Genomic DNA, 16,342 nt, shown 5'->3' with positions numbered 1-16,342 from the left:
CAGAAACGGGGGGGCTTGAAGAGCAGAAGGTGTAACTATGAGCGCAGCTTCAGCCCTGCTGACTCTAAGATGTCTTTGGGACATCCCGGTTGAAATGTCCAATGGTGGCCTGGGACGAGGAGCTGAAGCTCAGGAAAGAGACCGGGACTGGATGTGTGGTCTGGGAGGGGGTGGGTCCGTGCATGGGGGCTACCAAGAGGGGAAGGAAAAGGTAACAAAGAAGGCGGAATCCTGGTGCCTTCTCTGTTGGCTGGTTCCGATTTATCCTCCCTCCAGCCTGGATTTACACAGTTGTTCCCCCCTCCCCCGCCCGGCCGTTAGACCCTTTTAAGGCAAAGACTGACTCTGGCCTTTCTTTGTATCCCCCGTGTTTAGCACCGTGCCTGAAACAGCAGCTATTTAATGTTTTTTTCACTAACTAATCAACAATGTCAAATGCAGCCAAGAGCTGAGAAGAAATGAGAGCTTAGCAAGCTACTGTGAAACCTCCGGGAGAGGAGGGCGCCTTCCTGAGCCCGAGCAGGCGCTTGTCCTGGCCCTGGAGAGGCGCCTTTCTCTCACTCAGGCTCTCACGCTCAAGAACCACCTGGTCTAGTCCCAGGGAATGGGGGCAGGGTGGGAAGAGGCCAGGTGGTACTCTCTTCCAGAACCTCACCTGGCCGCTAGGGGGAGACAAAGACTACGATTGAGAAGTTTGCCCAAACGTTTTTTTAATTAACTGGCGATGGACGGCCAGGTTGGCGGCCCTGGGGCGTCCCATCTCAGTCCCCGTTTTCTTCTTTTTCAGCTGAAACCAAGATTTGCTTCAAATACTACCATGGAGTGAGTGGGGCTCTGCGGGCGACCACCCCCAGCGTAACGGTCAAGAACTCGGCGGCTCCTGTAAGTCTCTCCGGTCTCCCCTCCCCCTCCTTCAAGTCAGCTTCCTTCTTTGCCCTTTTTTTGCCTCTCAAGTTTCTTCCAATGGTGAATGACGCCAAGCATGGGAGAGCAGGGAGAAAACCAGCCCATGGATACATCAGTTTTACTGCGAGCATCTTGTTCTTTAAAACTTGCTGATAACCAGCCTCAGGTCAGGAGGCCCTGAGTTCAAATCTGCCCTCGGACACCCGACACTTCCTAGCTGTGTGACCCTGGGCGAGTCACTTAACCCCAGTTGCCTTAACAACAACAAAAAAGAAAGAAAGAAAAGAAAAGAAAAACCTTACTGATAACAATAATAATAATGATAGCATTTCAGTAGTTTTTACCAGCTGGGAAATCCCTCTACTACGGAGGAAGTGGTGACTCTCAGCAACATTAAGAAGTAAAGTATAGTCCCACAAGATGCATTTTTCTTCTAAATTGTCCTAAAATCTTAAAAACCTTAACTTGTTCCCAATCTGCCCTTCTTCTACCACACCCAGGCCCAAGCTTGGCCTGAAATTATTGGCCAATGTGTCTCTTCTGAGGAGTCCACTGAATTTTGTATTCGGGCTATTTATCCCTTGGAGGCTCCTTCCACCTCCTCCATCTGAACCGGCTGTGCTGGCTGCTCCCACTCCCAGAACCCTCCCACCACCAGCTTGACCACCCTTTACATAGCGGGGCCTCCCTTCCCCTCTAATGACTCATCTCACTGATAAGCAGTTTTCTCTCCAAAGACTCAGCTAGGTCTGGTTAGAATCACATAGAATGGGATCGGGGATGTCACAGAGTCAAAGATGTGTGCACTTGGAGCCCCCCAATAACGCGGGGGTGGATTTTCAGCCAATACTAATATACCAGGATGTTTTCATCAAAAGTTGGGGACTGGCCTCTGACAAGGAAAATGTTTATGCTCTTTGTGATTCATTTGGTCAAAGGAACGTGCCCTGATTTGTCCCCAAGCAAACTGATTTTCTTTTCCTGATTCCCCGGGCGTCCTATTACTGTGGCGTATGTTGTTCATAGCTTGAAGTATCTGAGGTTGGAATCTCACGTGCTTCCTCCTGTCTTCCTGATTAGGGAATCCCTTATAAAAGCATTTGGTGTCGGTTCTTTTGATGGCTTCCATTTATCTTTTAAAGTCATGACCCCCTGGGCTATATCCCTGCCAGTTCTTCCCTGGGCATTCCAGACTTTCAGCCAATCCCTCCCAGAAGCAGCTACTAGGACGGCTGCTCCACAATCCTCCCTCTGTCCCCAGCGCCACTCTCCCTCCACCCCCACACCCAGAATCGCTGCTGCTGAGTCCCTGCCCCATCCTCATGGATGAGCCCGAGGCTGGACTTAGACCGCATTAGGACAGCCCCAGGGATGCCAGCTCTAGGGCTGGTTCTAGAATTACCATCAATGGGGGCCCTTGGACTGCCGTCTCAGGAAGTGGTTTAGGAATCATTCATAGAAAGGTACTTGGGAAGCTGAGCTGTAGGCTACAAGCTAGGACCATAGGCCTGATCATTAGGCAAACCTGTTGGGTGTCTGTCAGTGGGCCTGGTGTTCTGAGGTTCCCTTAGATCCTTCGGGGATTTGTGAAAAGTGTGGGTCGGACACTTTCACATCCTCCTTTACACATTCATCCTCCCGGCAGCCAGTGAGCAGTCTTCCTAAACTTAGCCATCCTGGCTCTCAGAGACATCACTAAGCTAATATACAGCCAGTTAGTCAACAGGCATTTATTAAGCACCATTAGGCATGGTGCTAAACTCTGGGGATACAAAGAAAAAAAGACAAAAAAAAGTCCTGATCTCAGGAAACTTCCATTCTAAAGGCCAAGAGAGTACACAATCAACACAGGTAGTCTCAGAAGTGAGGTGCCAGCAGCTGGAAGCATCACCTATAGAAGGGGGAGTTTAAGCTGAATCCTAAAGGACTCAAGTTTCTAAAAGGGGGGGAGGTGAGAAGGCCCGAGGGGACAGCAGGACAAAGGTTCGGAGATGGGAACTGGCTTGTTGGGATGAGAAATGGCCAGGAGGGCAGGAAGGCAGCAAGGACGGAATGGAGAGGAGAAGCCAGGAAGTTCCGGCTGCAAAGGGTCTGCTCTGCCAGAGGGGAAGCTGCGCTTTGGTCCCATGCTTGCACTCCTCTGGTAGCACTGTCAGGTCCACACTCTCCTCCTCAGGAGACGTTACAGGAGAAGGTTGGGGAATAGTAGAAACCAGACGGGCTGTTACAGGCTCCCCCTCTTCTCCCCTCTGCTCCCTCTAAAAATTTGATCTGGGGGTCTTTCTTTCCACCCTCTAGTATAACAAATGAAAGCCTTAGGCCTCGTGAGAGGCATTGAACACCAACCAGGGAGAAGGCAAAGCCACCCAATGCCCTCTCCCTGGGAGGTGGGACAGTGTAGACAGCTGCCTGCTCTGCCTACATCCAAGGGCTGCCCTGCACAGCTATCACCGGATCAGTGAAGAAGGGTGGTCTCTGTGCAGTCCCCACACCCTGCTTGTGTTAGAAGAGTCATGTTGTGCTTTGTAAAAATTACTGGGAATTTCTAGTTCATTCTGTGACTTCCTGAAGGTTATTGGAGCTAGCCCCAAGTTAGGCTGGCCCAGAGGGAACTGGGTGAGGGAGGGATCGCCAACCCAACCTCTGAGAAACATAATAGGACCTGAATGAAACCATTCCTGCTTTCACCAATATTAATCTTGCATTGTCTATAGCACATCTTGAGAAGTGTTTAGAGACATAGGAGATTTAGACAAGACCCATGCTCTGCTTCTTTCTTCCTTTCTTTTTTGCTTGTTTGCTGGCTTTTTAAAGCACTAAGGGTTCAATGACCAGACCAGGATCACATAGCTTGTCAGTGTCTGAAGTTGGATTTGAACGCAGCTCTTCTGGAGCCTCCAAAACTGGTGTTTTATCCGCTGCACCATCTAACTGTCCCCGTGCTTGCATCCGAGGAGTCCAGTAGAGGAAAAGATGCAAGATTCCATGACAACTGCCCAAGAGAGCTACCAGGAAAAGTACTTGATGGCCCGAGAGCAAGATGGCTATTGATTCACCATCCTTGCTCTCAAAGTAGGCAGCACTCAAAGTGCCGTTGAAAATAAGGAGAAATTTGGTGGGTACTAATAGAAAGGGAGGGCTTTTCAAGACTTGAGTAAGCAAAGGCATGGAGGTGGGAACAAGAGCACGTTCAGAGGCAAAGAATACAGTTGGATAGGAGCATAAAGATCCTCCATATTTAATGAGTCAAGGCTCAAAAAAACAAGACATCCCCACTGTTTTCATGGTCCTTGAATGCCAGGCAGAAGAGTCTGAAGTTTACTCAGAGAGCAGAAGGAAGCCGTAGAACGAGGGACGGTTGGCCAAACTCGATTCTCCTCTTTGCCCTGCTTCCAACTTTCTGGATTTCCATACTATTATCTCCCCCCAACCCTGATTTTCAGCTGCCATTTGCACATTGTTTTCCCTCATTAGAATAGAAGCTCCTTCAGGGAAGCAGATAACTTTTTTTGCTTGTCTTATCCCCAGTGCTTAATGGCAAATCTGACATACAGTAAATGCTTAATACATGGCCATGGCCCTAGTCTTGTCTACTATGGACTAAGCACTGCACTTAGTGATGGATTTGCAAAGAATAGTCTTTGGTCTTCAGCAACCCAGGGTCTAAAGAGGGAGACTTCCTATGGTTTTACCCGGGAGTTGGGAGGAGCCAGATCACTCAAAGGGAGCATGGAGGAGGGACAATTTGCAGACAAAAGCAGAGGCAGAGGGAGGGAGGGGAGAAAGAGACAAAGACAGAGATAGACAGAGACAATGAGAGACAGAGAGAGGACAGAGAAAGGCAGAGAGACAGAGACAGAAACAGAAAGAGCGAGAGAGAGAAAAAGAGAGCAAGGTGGGGGGAGAAAGGAAGTGGGCTGGAGGGGAAGGAAAGGAGAGAAGAGATTTAATGGAAACCATGAGGCTCCTGGACTATGGGGAAATTCCCAGGTCAATGACAACCTCATAAATTTAATGTAAGTTGAGAGTTATTGAGCCCATGAGTTACCAAGGGAAATTTTCAGCTCAATACAAACATGCAAATCTTAATCCTCCCATGGAAGGCACACAATCACTCCTGAAAGAGGAGAGCCACGTTCTGCTGCTTTAGTTCTCAGTTGGGCTTTCCTGGGCATGAGACAAGCAGACTTCCCAGCTCCTGACAGAAGAAAGGTCAGAAAATGGCTCCCGGGGTCCTTTATGCTGCCCGGGAGAGGGCAGCTTCTCCGTGCAACTGTTGGGATCCCTATGGCTCCATCCTCCGAAGGAGGCAATGCCCCCAACTTCCGTTCCCCTGCTGAGCCTGAGGGAGAAGAGAATCTGTGGTCCGTAGGAAAACCGTCCGTCTGCCTCTGGGTCCCTGCCTGCTATCTCCGGTCATCTGCTTCTCATCTCCTTAGAGCATCTTTCTTCCACTATAGGTTAAGCTTCTGGAGCACAGAGACTTGTGTTTTTATCTTGCATCCCAGCACCCAGCTCAGTGCCTGACACACTAGTTGGTGCCTAATAAATGCTTGGGCTGAGTCGATTGGTTGATCCCAACTCACGGAGAATCATATATTTAGATCTGGGAAAGGCCTCAAAGGTGGATCAGCCAAAACACCTGGTCCCACAGGTGCCCTTCCTGAGCTCCATAGAAATGTCCCAGGTCTCCCTGGGCCTGGAAAGGGGTTCCTCTTGACGCCATCTTGGCGTGCCTTCTGGTCTCATACGGCCTTACTTTGAATATTCTAAGTTTGGCCTTTCTGAGGCTGTTAATGCTCACCTTTGATCGAGGGGTCCTGCCCCACAACGAACAGAAAGTCCCAAATGCTGGACTCATGGGGCCACAACTTTGAATCGAAAGGTTCCAGTCCATTGTGGAAGGAGCTCCTAAAAAGGGGCCACTCGGGCTCTCTCCACTGCTCTCATTCCAGGGACCCACTGTCCTGGCTAGAATGAGGCAAAGGAAGGGCAGCCATTTCTCATCCCTCTCCCGAGTCAGGCTTCTGATGCCGGGAGGCCCGAAGAGCGTGCTCGTGACAGAGCGTGCTTGTAGGCAGATGGGCCGGGACCAGTGAGGCGTGCGCTTGCAGGAAGTGAGCTCCCCATGGGAGTAAGGGAGCGGAGAGGGGGAGTCAGTATTAATGAGGACTGGAGCTTTGTCGTCTGTGAGTGGAATGGAGGAGAGGCTGGGTAATGATGCTGAGGATGAGGTCCAGAAGAGAGAGGCTGTGGGAGCACATGTCCAAGCATCTCCAGCAGGTCCCTAGAAAGCAGAGGAAGCAATGATATGATAATAGTACTAATGGATATAAATAACATGTAATCATGAAATACATGACCTGGTATCAGGAGACGTAGTCTAACATGTCGGCTCTACCATGAACTCGGACAAATATCTCTGAACCTCAGTTTCCTCAGCTGTAATGGCTGGACTAGACGTTTCCTGCTATCCCTTCCAGATGAGCTTCTGCTTCTGTGACTTGTGTGGGCAACCAGTCCATCAGCGGATCCTCAAGCATTTATTTCTCTGGCTTCCTTGAAGACTCAGTTGACATCCCACCTCCTGCTCCCTCCACTTGTTCATGTCTCCCCTTCAAATGATCTTCTACTTCCTTGTCTTGTAGGTACCAAGATATTTCCAGTTTGTCCCGTTCGACTGGTAGCTCCTTGAAGAAAGGACGGTGTTTCCCCATGGTTTAGCACAATGTCTAATAAGTAGTAGGCACTTAATAAATACTTGTTGAGTGAATGTCTGGATTAGGCTCCAATTGTATTCAAGATACTCATTTCTAGTTACAGAAAATCATAAATAGAATCTTTTTGGCTTAAAAGGATTACAATCTTCATCAGTCAAAGGAGCTCCCAATGATGAGATCAAAGATCCTTGAAGTATCGATTTAAGAAAACTCAGCCATTTTCTTTGGTTTTTCCAAGCTGATTGCATCCTCCTCCCTTCACACCCTCTTCAGTCTAGCCCACCTGGTCTTGTGGCTATTTCTCATACATCATGTTCTGTCTCCCACCTCCACACCTTTGCATAAGCTGCTCCCCCTACTTGGGATGCACTCCCTCAGCATCACCACATGAAAAAAAAAATCTAGTTTCCTTCAAAGCTCAGCTCTTGCTGTCAAAGAGTCCCAATCTCCCAGACTCCTTTGTGTTTCTTTTTTTTTTTTTTACTGTGTGCAATGTTTCATTCTTTCCTGTGTGTTCCCATTCCTCTCATACATAGTACATGGCACACAAGTGCTTTTTCATTGATTAATTTGACTGAAGCCTAGAAAACAAAACACAAGAAAAATTCCGTGATTTGAATCTTGAGAAAACGAATCCATCTCCATAGAGAACCAGATGCTAACTACTCTTGGTAACAAATAACATAAGGACTAAAAAAGGAAAAAAAGTTCTGCCAGCCCAAGAATAGATCCTAGTAATTTCTATGAAAAATATGTGAACCACAGGAAAGATGATGATTCTGCCTTCACGGAGTTCATGGGGACTGTCCATGGAGCCTGGAAAGCCTGGGCTCAGATGCTACTTCTGATCGTTACCATCTTACCATGGCCAAGTTATTTTACTTTCTGGGTCTCAGTTTACTCATCTGTAAAACAGGAATAATAGTGCTGACCTCACAGGGTTGTTGTTGTTGTGAAGATGAAAGAAATAATGTATGGGAAGTGCTTTGTAAACTGAAATAATGATTGGTGATGATGATGATGATGGGGATGGGGATGGGGGTGATGATGATAGTGTTGATGGTGATAGTGATGATGATGGTGATGATGATGCTAGTAATAATGATGATGGGGATGGTGATGATGGTGGTGATGATGATGGTGATAATTGTGGTAGTGATGATGATGAAGGTAATAATAGTGGTGCTGCTGCTGCTGCTGATGCTGATGGGGATGATGATGGGGATAGGGATGATGATGGTGGTGATGGTGATATGATGATGGTGGTGATGATGGTGATATGATGATGGTGGTAATGATGATGGGGATGGTGATGATTGTAGTGGTGATGATGATGAAGGTGATGATAGTGGTGATGATGCTGATGATGCTGCTGATGGGGATGATGATGGTGATATGATGGTGGTGGTGGTGGTGATGGTGGTGGTGGTGGTGATGGTGATGGGGATGATGGTGGTGATGGTGATATGATAATGGTGGTAATGATGATGGTGATGGTGATGGGGATGATGATGGTGATAGGGATGATGATGATGGTGATGGTGATGGTGATAATTGTGGTAATGATGATGGGGATGGTAATGATTGTAGTGGTGATGGTGGTGGTGATGCTGATGGTGATGATGATGGTGATAGGGATGATGATGATGGTGATGATGAAGGTGATGACAATGACAACAAAATGATGATACCATCTAATACTCCATGTTATATATTAGAAAAACAAGGCCTAGGGAAAGAAAGTGACTTGACCAAAGACACAAGGATAGTAAAAGTACCACAGCCCCTCCTACAAAAACAGGACCTCCTCCAAGTACTTGGCCTCCATCTTGGTTCATTGTACATCTATTAGCACCTGCTGTAAAGTGAAGAAGACCTCCGTCCTTGGTGCACAGGATAACTAGAGGGTGAAGAAGACTTTTACCTCCCAATCCATCCACAAGCATTTATTCAACACTTGCTATGTGTCAGACAGTGTGCTGAGGCCTGAAAGTCCAGCGGGCTGATTGAATAATTTTCTTTTTTGTTTGTTGTTGTTGTTGGTGGTGGTGGTGATGTTTTGGTTTTTTGTTTTTGTTTTTGTTTTTGTTTTTTTGGCTGAGGCACTTGGGGTTAAATGACTTGCCCAGGATCACACAGCTAAGAAATGTTAGTGTCTGAGGCCAGATTAAATAATTTTCAAAAGATCTCTGGACATTTCATATCCTATTTAATTTCCAACACTCAGGTCAGTGTTCTGAAAAGCTCTCAACTCCCGAGACAGCCTCCACCAATCTAAGGAAGTTTGAAGAGATTAGATGGCATTGAGAATTCCCCTCTGGCTCATTTCCCCTCTTCAAAGGGGTTTCAGTGTTATCCCCCCAGGGAGAGATTCCAGGCAGTGTGTTTGATCAGTGAAAGTGGCACCGAACCCTTTGGGTGATTTGTAATTAGCGAGAGTTTGAGTGATTTAAATTCTGAAGTTTCTTCTTTTCTGCTGAAGAAGCCCCAGAAAAATCAATTTATTTACATCAAGGACATCAAAGGGCCCTCACAGTTTACTTGAGGTTTGGAAATAATTTGGGAAACATTTACAGACAAGAATGTGGATGTATTTCTTGACAAAATCCATATAAGTTTAAGATAGAGGAAAAGTGTTTACTTGTGGGGGTTATTACGTGGGGGACAAAAAACTGATCTCCAGCTGTATATAGCTCTAGGCTTTGTCCCCATCCCCACCTGAGGCAAGAAGAGTTGCCAAGATGAGCTTGGTCTCCTGGGGTCAAAAGCTCCTTGCTCATGGGAGCTTTGTAGTATTTCCAACTTTGTAATCTCCCCACTACTCAGAACTCTGTCTCGCACATGGGGAGCCCTCAATAAATGTTTGTCAAATGAATGAATGGCTACTTATCAGTAGGGCATGTGACCAGTGACAGCATAGAACTCCCTCTATGTTGTACTCCCCTCTCCAACAGCTGGGCAGGCTGCCCACCGGCAAGATGTTGCTTCACTGTCTGGGTCAGTGTTTTGTATCCCAGAACCCCTCTCCCCCGCCCCAGAAGTACTGAGCTCATAGGGACACTGGGAAGCCCTGACACTTGTATTTCAAGCAGAAAAAGAGAGGACATTCGAGTGCTTGACTGGATGCTAGGAAGTCCCCGGACCCTCAGGATACCTGCTGCCTTCCCACCCCCCGAAGCTTTTTCCTCTCTGACATTCCAAGCCGTTCTCCAATCTAGGGGCACATTTTCCTGTCTAGCTTATACCTAGGGAAAACTTCTAGAGGCCGTTTGGGCATCTGGCTCATGAGAACAGGGGAACTGAATAGAAAGTCAGAGAGATGAGCACTCCAGGAAACGAAGCTCAGTCAGTAGCAGAGTTCATCCTCTTGAGCCAACACCAGGTCTCTGCCCTCTCCCCTTTGGTGCCTGGAAGCCTTGTTATCCGGGTCTCTAGGACTTGCATAGACTTTTGTCCCTACCATTGTTTCTCCTAGGAGAATGTAAGCTCTGTGAGGGCAGGACTAGCTTTATTGTGACCCTAGCTCAAGGCATGGCTATAATAAGTATTTGCTCATTGATTGACTGAGCTCTCTTTCCTCCCTCCCTCCTCGCCTCCTGTGACCTTCTCTGGGAATCGCTTCTTCTCTGGTCAATCCTTTCTTGAGTATTGAAACTTTACTCCCTCATGATCCCTTCTCGTCCCCCAACCTACCCTGGACCAAGGAGCTGTCAGCACAGATGCTCCCGGCGCCTCCTCTGGACCCTCCCTTTGCTCCCATCACTTCTCAACCTCTTCTCCTTTGAGCATCACTCTACATATCCATTATGACCTGACCCAGAAACTCGAAAATCTACCCATCTTCTGAAAAAAACAACAACAATATATAATCAACACCTTTTGTTTTTCTATCAGTTTCCTTCCTATATTTCCCATCTTCCTTTCCTGTCCAGCAAACTGTCCAAAACAAAGATTTTCCTTTTTTCAAAAAGAAAGGAAAGAAGGAGAGGTAATTCAGGAAAATGAGTCAATCCGTCACAAAAGCCTGACAACGGATGCCCTCTTCATAAAGAAGTCTTCCTGAGGAGCTCATCAAGGGCCTCGGACTTCTTTTCAGCCCAAAGCCTGTCTTCATAGACAGGACCTTCCATGGATGTCTTCCAAAAATGTTTTCCCCAACACCCAAGACCAAGAGTTTATCAATTGCCTCATTCCCACAACCTATATCTCTGCTCCACCTCGGTCATTCACAAGTGGGTCCATCCCTTAGGTCTTACTTACCATCTTATGAAACTTTAAAATCATAAAGTCTGAAATTCTCCTATTTGGGCAAAATCCCCATTTCTTCGACCTCCGCTTCTCCCTCTCTCCTCCTAAACCAGTTCTTTGCTCTCATAGCAATCTCTGTTCTGACCTCACTTTACTCATGTCTGGACTCCATTATTGCCAGGTCCACTTACCATGAAGTCCTGTCCCATAATTTTCTTATTATTCTTGTCTTTCTAATCCTTGACCGAGGATCATCAAAAAAAGTTCGCTTTTAAGCATCCAGGTGACATCTTGCCTAATTTTGCTATAGTGTCTCTTCCTTTTTTTTAAACCTTTTCCAATAATGATTGAAGAAGGGAGAGAGATTGATTGGGATATGAAGGAGAGAGAAAATTGAATCAATAGAAATTGTCTTTAAAAGAGACTAGTATGTTTCCAGTGGTCTTGCTCTTGTTTGCTTTTATTCCTGTGGTCCCGGCCGGGTGGTCTCCGCAGAAAACCTTTGGGCTTGCTTGTGCCCAGCTTGGCTCAGCTAAAACCCTTCTACAGCTCTTCATAATAATTAATACTTAACTCGTAGTAGATCATTAATGTCAGCTCCCAAACTACATCCGTGGTAGGGTGGAGGAGGGTGAATAGTTCTTGCATCCTCCCCTTAAGGAGCTAGGACTCAGCTCAGCAGCAATCTCAGGGCTGCTAGGGACTCAGAACCCACCCTTAGTGCCAGGGTCCTGATCCAGTCTGGCCCAGATCCAGTGCACTCTCTTCCTAGGTGAGGGAGTGGTCCCAGCAACAGAAACACTTAGTGAGCGAAGTCTGCTGATAGACCACCAGGGACTTAAGGTTCCCATGCTTGCTCACCTGATTGCAAGGGGAAAGCTGGGAGCCTTCAGTGCTGGAGGCACCGGTGTGAGCTCATGCGTCTGCCCGCTCCCGGCTTACTCAGGGCTCCTGGGAGCTTCCCCAGCGGTGATGCTGGCCAGGGGCATCCTGGAAGAAGACCAACTACCATGACGTGCCCGGAAGGGGGTTGCCTCCCAGAGCAGGTCAGTAGGATTTCCAGATGGACCTTTGTGTGCCCACCAGCCTGGGGGTGGCCGTGGGAGCCCTGACATTGTAAGTGTTCTGTTTGAACACCATTCACCACAGACCCATCAGGAAGCCAATCTGGGGTGGACCTGCCACATAGAGAACATGTATAGAGTGTGGACCTGTGCTTGTCGCTGGGGTAGCTCCTCAGACACGAGGGAGCCCCGGCTCCTCACCAGTGATAGGATTCTTGGCCATGTTCGAGAGGTAGACTGTCCCATCCGCTGGAGACTTCCTCTCGGTCTCTTAAGCATCCCGTGCCCATCAGGAGAGCTCTCAGACTCCCACCTTTCTTTGATCCCCTCTTGTCCAGTCATGATTGCCTTTACGTGGCTTATTGCAGCAACTCATCTGTGGTAACGTGAAGGGCATATTCACAACCATCTTCAGCTCGACTCCTTGTGAGCTGGCTCCAGCCACACTGCTTCCCGAATTTGTCCTCTGTAAGGTTACCAAGAATCTCTTAAAAGCTCACTTTATGAACCTGTTCTCAGTCCTTGTCCCCCTGGACCTCCTCTAGTTCTCAGTGCTACTGTTTGCTCCTCTTTCCCTCTGGACACTCTCTTTCCTTGGCTTCCATGATACCATTTCCTCTCAGTTCTTTTATCTATCTGACTGTTGTTTCCCCACTTGGCTGGATGGCTGGATCACCATCTCACTTTCCCTTTAAATCTAACCCTCCTTCAAGACAATTTCTGTTGAAAACCCCATCCTAACAGTCGCCTTATGGGCCCCCATGGCTTCAGCCCCAGAGCTATAGTTTCTTGCAGACTCCAGTGGCAGACTGTGAAGGAGATGGTGTGTATGGGGTGAGCTCTTCAAAGCCTCTTTTCATAGAATCCTTTGTCTGCCGTATTAACTCTTAAGAAGTCCCAGAACCAAGCCTCGAGCTACCATTTGTTGGTATTGTCTGATCTGGTCCCTATTCCTTTAGGGAGGGTTTCTATTATCTTTAAGACCTCCTAGTGGCAGACACAAATGGATTTGGGAGTTATCTGCAAAAGGTGACAAGTGCCTATTTTCTCTTCAGAAATTCAATTGTTGGATAAAAAAAGTCATCTTTCTTGGAAGTTTCCTAACTTTGTGACTTTGAGCCAATCTCTTTACCTTTCTCATTTTTCCCATATCAAAATTGGAGGACCTTCTCAATAGGAAGGTGATCATGGGGAACCTGCTTTGTAAACTCAAAAGCACCATCCACAAGCCTTTGTCATTGTTGTTCATGCCATCATTCATGCCCATAGAATGCTTTACATTTTCCAAAGTATTTTTCCCTATGATGCAAGGACAAGAAATATTATTTATACCCATTTTGAAGATGAGAAAACTGAGACATTGTGTAGGTTCACTCAGATAAATGAATGTCAAGGCTTGATTTTAGATCCAAGTTTCTTCAACTTAAGTCTTGTGCTCTTTAAACCATGCTGAAGATTTCCCACCTTTGCTATTCTGGAATAGTGTAACACTTATACAAAAAATGGTGATCTCTGGGAAAAATGTGGAAAGTTAAATGGAAGTGGTCAGGAAGTCTGAAGGTGCTGTTCCTTACTAAGCCAAAGCGGTCATTCAACTGAGGAAGGAATCAGTCTGACCAGAACGGAGTTTAAGGACAAAGTACAGCTTTTAACCAGGTCACTGGTTGGTCATGTAGGGGTTATAACATAATGAATCATTTTTCAATTTCCTGTGTGAGTTAATAGACAATAGCAAGGGGCAACCAAGTGGGGAAAGCCTAGATGCCCTCTGATACTATACCCAACTTTTCCCAGGATCCCTTCAACTTCAGTTTTCCTCATCTGTAAAATAGGGATGATCATTTCGGTAAGAAGTATTCCATATCGGTGATGGGAGGTGGATGCTACTAGCTGACATTTATGCTTTCCCTCCAGGAATACATATTCTTGGAGGTCACAGGTCTTTCTCTTCTTACCTATATGATCCAGACCGCTCCAGTTCTCAGTTTCCTCATCTGTAAAATGAGAGGGTTGAACTCAAACCTCTGAGGAGCCTTCTAGCTCTAAATCTATGCAAAGACCTATATGAATAAATAGAGATATGCAAAACCTATGGAGAAAAGGGGCTGCTGAGAGTTATTAGAGAGATGGAATCGACAAGTGTTGACAACTGATCGTCCAGAGCTGGAAGGGACATAAAGAGTCTTTGTTGCCTCGGTCCCCTCGTTTCCTAGATGGGGCACTGAAGCCAAGGACTGACTTGCCCAGTGTTACAGGGGTGATAATTACCAGAGGTGGGATTTAAAGCCGGATCCTAACAAACAGTGGGGAGGAGGGAAGCCAGGAAGCTGTCGGCACTCTCCACAGCTTCTGTCAGAAACACTGTTAAGTTAAATTCTAAGTGGGTCCTGGAGTGACAAAACCTACAAAAAGATAGAGTTAAATAATCTTTCAGCTTAGGACAATTCAGAAGGACTTCGGGAAAGGCCTGCCTCACTTGGGTAAAAGTACAGTGCAGATAGTGTAGATCCTTAACCAGCTCTAACAAGCTGGGTCACTACATGATAACCGATCACCCTAACCTTCCTTTCTGGTGGGGTTTTAAGAACATCGATGACCCCAGAAGGTGGGCAGTATGTGTTCTTGACCCCATTTTGTGGAAGGGGCAAATGAAGCTCAATGAGAGGGAAAGCTTTGTCCAAAGTTACAATGAACCATTGTCATTATTGTAGATAGCAATCACTCATGCCCTAGAATGCTTTACATTTTCCACAGGATTTTTCCCTCACCACCCTATGATGTAGGGACAAGAAATATTATTTATACCCATTTTGAAGATGAGAAAACTGAGAGATTGTATAGATTCACCCAGATAAATGAATGTCAAGGGTTGATTTTTTAATCCAAGTCTCTTCAACCGAAGTCTTGTGCTCTCTAACCCACACTGAAGATTTTCCACCTTTGCTATTCTGGAATAAAATAGTGTATTGTTTGAAGTAAGTTTGAGGTTTTCAGTAGATTATCATTATTTGCTTATCTTTTAAAATTGAGATTTGACTGTGTCGGTGAGTCAGAAAGCAGGAAGGACACCTTATAAACTGAGCCGAGCATTTTCCCAGAGTTCAAGGAAGCTTGGTCACAGGCTGCTGACATGGTATGGAATGCTTGCTTCTTGGAGGGCCATGTTCACACACACACACACACACACACACACACACACACACACACTCACACTCACACACATGCTTACACACACACACATGCTTACACACTGGCACATACTCGCTTACACACTCACACACATGCACACACTCTCTCTCACACACACACTCACACACATACTCACTCTCACACATGCTTACACACTCATACACATGCTCTCTCTCTCTCTCTCTCACACACACACACACACACACACACACACACACACTGTAACCAGTAGCCTTACATCTTGCCCATCACCCCTGGGCCATCCTTTCAGGGTCTCAATGTTCTGCTGCTCCTCTCTGGAAACCCACCTGCCTCTCCAACCCATGTAGCTACACAGGCTCCCAGAATGGCTGCGCTCACAACTCGGGGCTGTGAGGGATGTAGAAGACCCTTACCCAAAATGACCCTAAGAGGGGAGGGAGGCTGCTCACCCAGAGCCAGAGACCATGGAGAAAACTACTCCGTGGGTGCCTGTCCCTGTTCGGGGTGCACATAGCCGTCTCCCCCAAAGACCCCATCCCGGATGAGCCCCCAATTGTGAGGGATGTAGAAGACCCTTACCCATAATGATTACTCAGAGATCACTCAATAGAAGGCAGAAAAGTTGTTAATTGAAAGCCTCCGGAGGATGAGCCGTCCCATCGCGAGATAAGAAAGAGAGAGCTCGCGGTAGGAGGGCTAAAGAAGTAGTAAAGATACATAGCTTTTACACAAGAAATTACATCCCAAGTAAGAGAGCTTTGAGAAGGGGAGGGAGGCATCTCATTGGTTGTTGCTATTTGGGGAGATTGGAATGGAAGGTTTCTGTTTCCCTGAAATCTCCTGATTTCTAGGAAACAGAAAATCAGGCCTTCAGGCTTAATCAAGCAGACAGTGGTCCAGCTAATAGACTAAAGATCGATAAATGTCAAATACCAATAAATGTCATCAGCTCAGGTTAAGGAAATATGTTTCTAGCTGGCCAAGGCTCAAGTAGATATGAGCCTGCACATATTATACAGGTCATGGGAGAGATACAGAAATAATAAAATACAGAAAAAGAATTCATCCATTCCTGTAAGTTCTTCACCTTATCTATTCCCCACAGGGCCATTGTCCACCCACACTCTCCCCCCACCAAGTCAGCTAAATTTGCTCCAAGAGCTTAAGATCTCAGGAGTCCCTGGGGCTGATGTTGTTCACACCTTAGCCCTTTGATGGCACCAGATACACACT

General features: G+C 46.7%; 1 protein-coding gene across 1 annotated transcript in view; it reads left to right on the top strand.

Annotated features, from left to right (window-relative positions):
• The window catches only part of HECW1 (HECT, C2 and WW domain containing E3 ubiquitin protein ligase 1), a 183,928-nt gene that overhangs the window by 88,355 nt on the left and 79,231 nt on the right, over positions 1 to 16,342 (top strand). The window contains 1 exon segment of the mRNA XM_051978484.1: positions 788 to 882. Within this exon segment, the coding sequence (XP_051834444.1) occupies positions 788 to 882 (95 nt within the window).

This window comes from Antechinus flavipes, chromosome 1, assembly GCF_016432865.1.
Source record: "Antechinus flavipes isolate AdamAnt ecotype Samford, QLD, Australia chromosome 1, AdamAnt_v2, whole genome shotgun sequence".
Lineage (NCBI taxonomy): Eukaryota > Metazoa > Chordata > Mammalia > Dasyuromorphia > Dasyuridae > Antechinus > Antechinus flavipes.
This window is presented reverse-complemented; position numbering and strand designations above follow the sequence as displayed.